Source organism: Moschus berezovskii, chromosome 19, assembly GCF_049115385.1.
Source record: "Moschus berezovskii isolate FMDL1 chromosome 19, NW_MosBer_1.0, whole genome shotgun sequence".
Taxonomy (NCBI): domain Eukaryota; kingdom Metazoa; phylum Chordata; class Mammalia; order Artiodactyla; family Moschidae; genus Moschus; species Moschus berezovskii.
The window spans coordinates 7,036,852-7,048,074 of record NC_142478.1 but is presented as its reverse complement, the minus strand read 5'-3'; the positions used below and the strand labels follow the sequence as shown (position 1 = coordinate 7,048,074).

The 11,223-nt window shown below is 44.4% G+C and overlaps 1 protein-coding gene across 1 annotated transcript; it reads right to left on the bottom strand.

The window, feature by feature from the left end:
• Positions 1–542: 542 nt before the first annotated feature.
• Positions 543–7,530, bottom strand: LRAT (lecithin retinol acyltransferase). The gene is made up of 2 exons (XM_055405328.2): positions 6,991–7,530; positions 543–2,604 (listed from the first exon to the last, which is right to left on the bottom strand). The coding sequence occupies exons 1-2, from the start codon at positions 7,528–7,530 to the stop codon at positions 2,452–2,454; spliced, it is 693 nt and encodes a 230-aa protein (XP_055261303.1). The 3' UTR covers positions 543–2,451.
• Positions 7,531–11,223: the final 3,693 nt, after the last annotated feature.

Genomic DNA, 11,223 nt, shown 5'->3' with positions numbered 1-11,223 from the left:
CCCTGGCTAGTCCTCCTCAACCTTTAGCTAGGTATGGCAAAGAACAAATAAGCAACTAAAAACTGCATCAGACACTGTTGGATTACCATTTCACAAGTTACAGTAAAAATGTGTAGGATTTTAAGGATGAATTTTAACTAAAGAAACCCAGAACAATTCACTAGATACATTAATGGCTCAAGGTTTCTTCCATAACCACAATCAAGGATGTATGCTTCTTTTTCTTCCTTGTTAAACAACCAAGCAAACTGAGCACAGCAGAATAAAAACTCTCCTTTTCTCCTAAAGTCAACAAGATCCAGGGAATCCCATTCCCTTTTCCCACAAGTAGCAGGATACAGCAGTATGATGAGATCCCCCATTTCTATTTCTCTGCCTGATGCTGGCACTGCCTCCTTCACACAGATTTCTCTGACCCTTCAGGAAGAGTTCTTCTATTTGTCTTCCCATAGCACTGTGTATACTCTAATGGAGGTAGTTAACAAACATGAATTCTAGACCATGAAATTCTAACAGGTCAATGTCTGGCACATAATGAGCACATAAATGAAAGATGACTCTTGCTTTAAGGATATGAAGTGAGTCAAGACTAATTAGGCTAATTTCAACCTTAAATACTTCCCTTAGCTTTTAATGAGAGATCGTGATCTTTGAACACAGATTTAACAATACACAGTGATTTTTTTGCTACCTACAATACTAAAGTCTGAAGAAAGGTGTAAATTATTCATGAGGACGCCATATGTTAAAATGAGTTTATTTATAAACAGTTGCTACATAAGTCATATACAGCAAGTGAAAAACTGCTAACACAATGAAGTCCTCATAGTGCTTGTTTTTATGTAAGCACACTAAGAATAACTTTAAGTGGCTGGAATAGGCCCATAGAACCTTTATTCTGTGGTGTTGTCATTTCATGTTTTAAGTATTCAACACATTTAAATGATTAAATACAAAGTTATTATTAAACTCTAACTGAATTTGTTGCTGGTAAATAGTGGTGATAAAACATCAAATATACTAAAATCTACTCTTAAATTTGTCCTGATTGGATTATCGAGTTACCAACCCTGCCCTCCTCATACCACTCATTGTGTGACTTATTATTTTCTGATTCTTGATAGTTTATAGGCTTGTAGCTTAGTTTTTAGAATGTGGTGATTTTGCAAAAGTACTTGCACGCTTGCTTTAACATTGCTGCATCTCAACTCTGGCATTAAAACAGCCTCTGTGTAAACAACTTACATGACTGGTAATATTAAGACACTTAAAAATGACTTCTAACAGCTTTTCCCTTAGTCTTACTTGCTTGAGTTTTTATATATTGCTGAAGCATCATTCTTTTAAGGATGTAAACTATACTGACTTGGTAATGAAATGGAGAAACCTAACTAGAAGACAGATGCCAGGGCTTTTAAAAATTATATGGTGCATTAGTAAGTGCTTTAAAATTAAACCATCCAGTGACATACATGCAAGTTACACTATAGATGCAAAAAAATGGATTGAATGTGCTTTTGTGTTCACCTCCACCAATGCGCTATACTAACTACACTGTTATGACAATAAAGCGATTAAGAACGAACAATTTGTTAGTCTGAGCACATGTCTGAGTGCCTGGACTGTCTCAGTGCATCAGTCTGAGCACATGCACTCAATACGCCTGTGTGTTTAATTGGCACACACACTCTCCCAGTACCCAACTTACTTCAATCCCATGTTCATTTTCCTCTCAGAGTGGTTTAAAGTAACTACAGTGACACATAAAAGGGAAAAAAAATGAATGCCAGGCTTCCTATTAAGTAAAGACAACTCAAAACTATAGTATTATTAGCTATTTCTGCAGGAAAATAGATTTCTATAGTTCTGGTCAGTTATTTTAGCATTAAGCCTTAACTTTGCCAATATTGTTTCAAGAAATAAAATTATTTTTGACTTACTGGAAATTATATATAATACACAAAGAAAATGATTTTTTTGGCCAATCATCAAACATGCTTTCATCTGAATAAGAGAAATTATTTTAGTTTAACATAGAATTTTCAATGAAACAGCATAAATTTATAATAGTGGTCTCATTCAACAAATTTTCCAGTCTTCTAATTCAGGCTTAACAGAGAAGAACAATGACTATAGGAGAAAAAACAAAAGCAAATAATCTCCTGTGGCCATCACCTTACAGGCTGGTTTTCTTATAATGACGAATTCTAGCACAAGCCATCATGTTTCCAAGACTCACAGTATCTGGAAATGGAACTGCCTGGGAAGATTCAGAAAGCCTCCATCCTTGGGCTTACACAGTAAGCACTTTGCGTCATTCTTAATCACATTTTTATCCAGCACACATTATTATAGGTCACATTTTTCTCGACAATGCTTATACTGATTTGTTCTATATAAATATAAACATTTCTATACACAGAATGCATACACTGACACAGGAGTATGAAGTTAGCCAGCCATCCATAAGAAGAATGGAATAAAAATTGCAGGAAGAGTAGTATATGATGCCAAGCCCAGACAGAGTATAGATGCCAATCCCAAGACTGCAGAAGCAAGGACACTTCTCTGATCACGAATAATTATCTTCACATTCTCACAAAACTGGAAAATAAAATTTAAGGATATTAGAAAAGGCTAAACCTAAGAAGAATCATACATACCAAACAGCAGAGCACAATTTTTCCAGCTATTCCCTGTCACCAGAAGAACTAGAATTTCTCTCACAACTTAGGGAAGAATTTAAGTTGTTAACAGTTCCTGATTCCATATCCCACAGTGGCTGAAATAATACTTTAGGCACTTGCCTTTGTAAATGCAGAATATTTTCAGAAAACTACAGAGAATATAACCACATAAAAGTTATTCAGGATTAAAGGTTAAAAAAAACATTAAACTGCCTCTCGATAACAATAACATATTCAAAAGTAAAATGATCTTAAGCAAATAGAATTTAGACCATCATTATTGGTGAATTTGATTCCTATAACTCACCATTCTAAAATTTGGCAATACTTCTGATGATAAATTTCTGATAAGCCTCAAAATCTAAAGGCATCAAAAGTCTAATTTTATTGTCATATCGCATTCCCTGTCAAAATAAAGTCACGATCAATTGAAATTGAAAATTGGCTGCTGGAGATAAACGAGATCTTTACCTACTGAAGAATGCATTCTTCTAAGATGTGTATTTTTTTCTTAGAAAACTAATTTTTCTCAGAAGTGTTGCCTGGATCACTCTTAATCATTTAACCTGTCCAGACTGCCTTTTTCTCTTCCATGTGAATACTGAATAGAATATTCCAACATTCTATTTTGCAAAAGTGCTCTGCGTTTGCCTGCATGCTGCATGAATGTAAGGCATTACAGTGATTGTTTTCACTGCTAGGTCTTGACAGTTACCTCTGCCTCATCACTGTTGGGGCAGAATTTAGCAATTAATTGCTCAATTTTGATAAGAGTTTCCTACTTGTTCTCAGCTAATGAAGAATCTGCCCGTAATGCAGTAGACCCTGGTTTTGATTCCTGGGTTGGGAAGATCCCCTAGAGAAGAAAATGGCAACCCACTCCAGTATTCTCACCTGAAAATCCCATGCACAGAGAAGCCTGATGGGCTACAGTCCATGGGGTCGCAAAGAGTTGGGGATATAACTGAACAACTAAGCACTTGGCTTTAAGCTCCTTTTCTAGATGGCACTGTATATGCTTTTAGGGTCTCCTGTAGTGGCCTGAACTGAACTGATAGTGGCCTATGTAGTTCTAGATAGCCACCTTTCCAAATTCTTAATGGATAGAATGAAAGTGAAAGTGTTAGTCGCTCAGTCGTGTCCAGGTCTTTGCAACCTCATGGACTGTAGCCCACAGGTTCCTCTGTCCATGGGATTCTCCAGGCAAGAATACTGGAGTGGGTAAGGATTCCCTTTATCTTTCTGACCCAGGGATTGAACCCAGGTCTCCTGCATTGCAGAAACAAGTCCAATGTATTTTAACACACCACCTTCACTGCAAGGCTGTCTCTGTCAGTGTATACAGTAGCTCAACAAATATAAAATTTCCAGCTGGTTATCCATATATCATTCTTTTTGTGTGTCAAACATATTATTTGTCTCTTTCTACTAAACTAACAAGATACTGAGTAACAAATACACAATTTTAAAGTGATGAGGATCAAACTGAATGAAGCTTTCAGGATAGTAAGAAAAGCTGTTTGGCAAATAATGGGGAGATATCATCGCCGACTCTGTGGACATGAGTTTGAGTGAACTCCGGGAGTTGGTGATGGACAGGGAGGCCTGGCGTGCTGTGATTCATGGGGTCGCGGAGAGTCGGACACGACTGAGCGACTGAACTGAACTGAACTGAATACATTTAGGTGGGCTTCCCAGGTGGCACAGCAGTAAAGACCCCTCCTGCCAATGCAGGAGATGTAGGAGACATGCGTTCAATCCCTGGGTTGGCAACCCATTCCAGTAGTCTTTCCTGGAAAGTTCCATGGACAGAGGAGCCTGGAGAGCTACAATCTATGGGGTCACAAAGAGTTGAACACAATTGAAAACATACACACACATACATTCAGGTAAATAAGAATACTGTCTTGATATAGTCATTCAATAATGACTATATATTTAATTAATAATATTTAATTAAGACCAACACAGAATCATTGTGGACTTTCTTTCTCCCATAAGGGGATCATCTCATTTCTAATGTCCTGTCCAGGAGGCACCTCTGGTGTTGCTCCATGGTAGGAAATGCCCTCTAGTTCTAGCTTAATGTTAAGAAGCCTGTAGCACCTTTGAGCCACAAATCCCTGCAAATTAAAAGGGGGTACATGTATTCATTTTGGCAATGCAAAGCAATACCAGCAAAGAAAAAAAAAGCATAAGAAATAATTATAGTTACTAATTAAAGGGCTTTATAGCTTATGAAATACTGAAATTATTATAAAATTATTATTTTTTTAAAATAAAATTATTATTTTTTCATTTTCTAAGCTTGTAAAAAAAAAAGAATCACTGCCAAAGGGGGGGAAAATACTCTCTTCCAGTTCACTTTCACATTAACTGTAGTGTTTTCATGAGGGAAAGTGCTCTTGAGAGATTTTATAAACACAAATTTAAGTGAGACAACTGTGTAACCCTGTTAAGCTGATGATAGTTGTATATATGGAGAACTCATCCACCAGTCCCAGAATCAAGTCAGTCCTTATGTTTCTAGAAAATAAAAGTCAGTCCTCCTTCAGTACCAATGACCTACTTCTCTCAGGGCATGTTCAAAAACAGTCCTTAGAATTGGAAAATTTGGGATGGGGATTTTTTTTTTTCCCTAAGAAATCTACTGTGTGGCCAAATTGTTTGTTAGACCATTCAAAGTGAAGACAAAAAGCTCAGTTTCACAAGAGGTACTATGCAGCAACAGCAATTAAAGCACTTCTCTACTTCTATAAAACCTTAAAAAGTTTCCAAAGAGGAAAAACTGTTCCAACTAGTTATTTATGCAGATTAAATATTTTACTCCCTTAAAAAAGCACTTGTACTATCGTTTTGTAGAAATATATAATACAGTGTTATATATATGTGTTCCATGAAAGGGTAACTCCTAATTATGGGAGGGAAATACTGTTTTTCCTTAGAGAAATGACTTGCTTGGGTCCTAAGTAAATCTGACGTGTTTCCTTTAGAACACCAGTGTTTGTAAATGTGGTGAAGCTCATTTCTAAACAGGCCTGGACTGAAGCTGTGATTCCTGAGTCACTGCACAGTGCTGTAACTGTATCTTTATTTTACTTAGAATTCCTAGACTGAGTCTGTTGTGGCTTTATAAATATTCTGTAAGGAGTTTCATTTATGGATGCAAACAAGAACTATACTTTCATGCTCTGCCTAAGAGGAAAGATTTTCCCATGTGGGTCAAAAAATTAAGATGTGGAAAAATAAAAAACTGGTTACATGGACTTAGACTCTTTTGGTCTCAGCATATCTAAACATGAAGAGTATAAATGAAATGTATTATGTGATTGCCCAGATTTTCATTGTGAAGGATGCACACTAACAGCACCTCTTTAGCAACTGCAGAGAAGGTTAAGACTTCCAATTGCAAATGATATTGCAGGGTTAAAATGTGATTTTTATAACTTAAGAGGTTTCAAAAGGCAACAAAAAAATCCACTATTTTTTCCCTTGGCTTTGTAGCTAATTTAATCATCTTAAATTCTTACAGGTCCCCCCCTCCCTTTTTAAAGTACCCATAAAATTACCTTACAACATTTAATGACTCTTCTGGAAAACCAATTGTTTTAATCTCTGGGGAACTCTGAAACACTCCAACCCAACTGTGGGGCTAGTGGATATAGGATGCTTAACAATGGGGAGGTCTAAATGGGGATTAAAGCCAGCATAAAAGAAATGCAGAATACCAAGGAGAAGATTTCCCTCAAGCTCAGCCACAAGAGTAAGAGACCTACCAGGGAGGTCTTCTTATTGGATATTTTGGTAGTTTATATTAAGCAAAGAGAATTCTCTCTCTGCAGCTCGTAGGGGAAACGGGCATGCTTCCTTGTTTTAAAGGCACAACAATTTGTACTAGACAGTGCTATAGATTAAATATAAACTCTGGACACCTTCCTTCCAACTGCCAATTCTTGGGTAAAGTTGCAAGCATATGGCGACAGATTTTGTGACCCTCCCAGTCACCTGCCCTTGTCATTTCAACTACGCTGGGTGGACACCCTGATGACTTCTGCAGCAATAACCGGGCAGCTCTCTGGCGTCGCTGGCAGCGGTACTGCATTGTCACACTCTTGCGCCGCGCATTTCGAGATATCCTGCAAGGCACATTGCCATTTTCTTATTTACTTCGCTTTCCTGAGGAACACCAGAAAGCTCGTTACTAAATCTAGAACTCAATCCCTGCTCCCAGGGGAGAAGAAAGTTTAGGGATGGGAGGGGGTGTCCCCACCGAGCCCACCGGGGAGTGAGTCACACGTGGTACCTTGTCCGCCTGGGGGCTAATCGCGGTGCCGAACCTGCAGTAGGTGACGAAATGTTCGCAGTTGTTCCAAAGCAGGCTGTAGGGAGTTAGGCCCAGCAGCTTCTCTGCCCTCTGCGCCACCTCTTCGTTGAGCAGCGCCTTCTTCTTGAGGGACCTGTCCAGGTGATTGACCAGGATCTCGGCTCCGTAGGCGAAGTCCTCCACGGTGTCCACGCGGATGCTGGCCACCCTGCCAATGACGCCTAGGATGAGACGCTTGTTGGAGACCACCTTCTGCGTGAGCCCTTTGTCGTCAGTCAGGGCCAACAGGATATCGGGCATCATGTGGGCGACACGGTTGTCGCCCAGGTAGATGCCATAGTGCGTCAGGTGGGTCCGGGGCACCTCCAGCACGTCGCCGCGGAGAAAAGAGTTGATCTCATATAAAGTGTTCCCCGCCTTGTCTTCGCCCGGGGCGCCCGAACTAAAGAACTTGAAGTTGGAGATGAAGAGCAGCTTCTCCAGCACGAGTGACACCGCCTCCAGCATTGGGTTCTTCATCCTGTAGGAAAAGGGAGTCTTGGGGCGGGGGCACCGCCGTTTCTCCGGCGAGGGCCGCGCGGAGCCGGGCAAGGTGCGCCGGCCCGACAGGGGCGCTGCGCCGCCACTCACCCGCTAGCCGGCCGGCCAGTGCCGGCCAGGTGCACGGCGCCTGCGGAGGAGGGAGGGAGAGGAAAACAAGGCGAGAAGCCTGGAGATCGGCTCGGCTTGGCCGCACCGCACAGGGGACTGAGGAGGATCCGGAGCTGGCACAGCGGGACCTGCCCTACAAGCTGGAGGCTACGTTTATAAAGCGCACCCGGAGACCGGGCCGGGGCGCAGGGCCGCGCGGTGCTCGCGACAGAGCCTTTGCCGGTGCTTTTATCGCCGTCGAGGGGGCGGGGCAGGACTCCGTCACAGACCCGGCGAGAGCGCCGATTGGGACCCGCGGCGAGCGCCGCTAGCTCGGGGCGGCGCCGGCCCGCAGGCCCGGTGGAAAGGGCGGGCCGCTTCTGGGCTTCGAGGTTCTGCCTAGCGACCCTTTCCAGGGCAGGCCTCCTCTTTGAGATCCATACCTTAGCACTTCCGGCCTCTCAGCGGCCGGCTTTGGAAACTAGAGGCCGCGCAAGAGATCTTGCACAGCTGAGGCGCGTTCTGGGTACCTCTGGGACGTTTTTGGTGGAGAGTCGCCTTGGGTGAGATTTCTGAGTAGAGCCACCTCTCTCCGAAAGGTTGGATACTCGGAGACGTCGGCTTCCTAAAATATCTGCATTTATTGAGAAGTGTGCGCGCCTCGAAAGCCTCCAGATTCCTTCCTAAACTCCGCAGAGCAGTGGTCCTGCACACCTCGCACGCTTCTCCCCTTTCAATGCCCCGAATGCCCGTCGCTGTCCGTCGGCGCGCGGGTGGCAGGCGACCCCGCGAGTGATCGGAACACGAGGCGCCTCCGCGTTCCGTGGCGCCAGGGTCGGTTGAGCGCTCGGCTCCCAACGGTCAGCAAGTAAAACGACGAAGCTCCCAAACTTCTCCCGGAAAACCGAATTAATTTTTCCAGCTTCTTCGATTCACTCACATGGATCCAGCTTTTTCGATTCGTCGCCTCTTACAGCGCAGTCCCCCGGAGGTGACCCAGCAAGGGGCGCTGACCTCCGGGCCTGAGAGCCCGGAGCCCGCGCACAGCGAGGCGGTTCCGGGGCGCACGCGCGCCAGGGCGCCGCCGTCTCCGAGTCCGCGCCAGTCTCCACATGCGGAGTCCCGACCCATCGCCGAGTTCCGTGCTCCCGCATTATGTAAATACTTAAATTCCTTGGACAAAGGCCACAATGGAGGGAGCCTCGTTTGGCTCCACAAAGCCGTCCCATACGGGGCGCTCAGCTAGCAAATTCTCGCTTGCCTAGGGGAGGGCGCTCCCGGCGGGTGATGGATGAAGGGACATCCGTCTTACCTGGAAGACAGAGGGGAATGGAGACAAGACGGGGAGGAGGCCGGCTCCCCATTATCCTCCGAGGCCAAGCCTTCGCTCTCACTCCTCCGCCGTCAGCGCTCTGCCCAGACGTCCGGCTTGCTGGTGACTTTTGTTCATTTCACAAATGATTTCGAATCACATTTTAGTCCCAGCAAAGAGAAAAAAATCCCATTTCCCACCAAAAAAAAAAAAAAAAAAAAGGAAGGTGGGTAAGAGGGGAGAAGAAGTGGATGAGGAAATTTTAAGATCTTATTTCTCCATTCTTAGCCCCAAATTTAAAGAATAGTGCGGTTAGCGGGTAGCTTAATCAAACTCCTGGACACACAGGCGCTAGTTAACGTCCGGCAGCACACCAGCTCCCGAGGTCTGCAACTCTGGGATGTCTGTGGACCTTTTTAGCAGTCCGATCCAGACCTTGGCTGATACACGTTAACTGCAGACCTGGCTCTGATCTCGCCGCTCTGGTCCAGTTCTGGGAAAGCACGGATACCGGAGCCTCCAAGGTTAAGAGCCAGACGGCCCGGGGAGATCAAAAGTGACTTGGTAATTAGCGATTTCCGTCTCTAGTGGTCACTAACCCGACTTAAAACGCTACGACAGTCTGCACCCGGCGAATTTGCTGCAGACAAAAGCAAGGAGAACTGCCTCATGGCAGGCAGTTTCACTCTTTCAGAGAGAGGGGGGAAAAAAAGGAGAAATCACCTATAGACATAGTCCCATCCCCAGGGCGTTTTGTGAGTCAGACAGCGCCAAGCCGATTTGCATTTGATTTTTCTCCTTCCCGGTAAGGTTAATTTTTGGACCGCCGCCTCTGAAAAGGGAGTCATTTAACGAAAGAAAAAAAAAGAGAGCGAGATGAGAGTGATATGAAGCATGAAGCCGACTACGTTGCTCAAGATTTAGGCTCTCTGCTGTCTTGGGCAATGAATGGTGAGCGAGTGTCCATAGTTTCTTGAAGGTTATATTTACCTTGGTTAACTTGCAGCAGCAGCAGTAGACCTATCGAGTAGGGAGGCGTTAGCGAGGACTAGGCTGCTTTTCCGCTGAGAGAATAAGCTCTTGCTGGCTGAACAAAATTTTCCTTACAACTACAGTAGTCAACATTCTCAGAGTAGCATGTAAGTAAGCCTGCTTCCCTAAATCAGTCAAACTAAGGGAACACAATTGCTATTAGAAGGAAAGGCCCACCCAAGAGAAATCTAACATCGGAACATTTTCCTTCCTAAACCAGAAGCGGTCATTCATTCCTAAAGAGGAGAATCCGACTTGCTAGAGAGATTCCTAGTTTCCCAGTTGTAGGAAAGGTGGCTGCATTCAACAAGTTTCGTGCAAACGCCTTGCTGCTAAGTCACTTCAGTCGTGTCCGACTCTGTGCGACCCCATAGACGGCAGCCCACGAGGCTCCGCCATCCCTGGAATTCTCCAGGCAAGAACACTGGAATGGGTTGCCATTTCCTTCTCCAACGCCTTAAGTGCATTCAAAACTGGGTCACCCGGTCTGGCGAGGGGATTGTGAAAGCGCGCTGGCCTTCCAGGACAACATAATGATGTCAAAGAACTATCAGCTCTCGCCTCGCTGTTCCTTTCTACCTTCCCATGGAAACAGCCAAGTGAAGACAGTCACAGCATTCACTCAGGCTGGCGTCCATGTCTCCCAGTGGGGCAGACCACGATTCCACAGGGTTTCTGCAATCCTGCTCGCAGAGCCCACCGAACTTTCAGGCTTCACCTTCAGGTGCTGGATCCCGCCGCGGGTCCCAAGAGAAAGAGCTGCCGTTCTCCCTTCTCCGGGGAAAGGCGCGGAGTCCCGCAGAAGCCCAGAAACTAAGGGATTTCCTGTCCGCAGACTTTTTACCTCTGCGATCTTCTTCCTCAGAAGACTTTATAGTGGAGGACTGGATCACAGAATCGTGTGCTTCCTCTGTGCTAGGCACTGAGTTAATAAGCATTTCCCCACATAGTCCTCCTAACCCTATGAGTGTTGTCTGCGTTTTACACAGGAAGAAACTGAGGTTATAACTCACCCTCTGTGACGTGTGTTAGTGTGGATCAGGACTGAGCCACAGCTTCTTTGCTCCCAGGTCCACCACCACTGAGGAAGGTCTGACTTCTCATCAGTTCACCCACCTGTCACCCTATCACCCAGGGCCTACTATATGCCCAGCTCTGTTCCCAGTCCTGGAATTTCAATTAAATACCCGAGCTAAATTTAGCTCCCAAAACTTTTCTTTTTCATTTGGACTTCATTT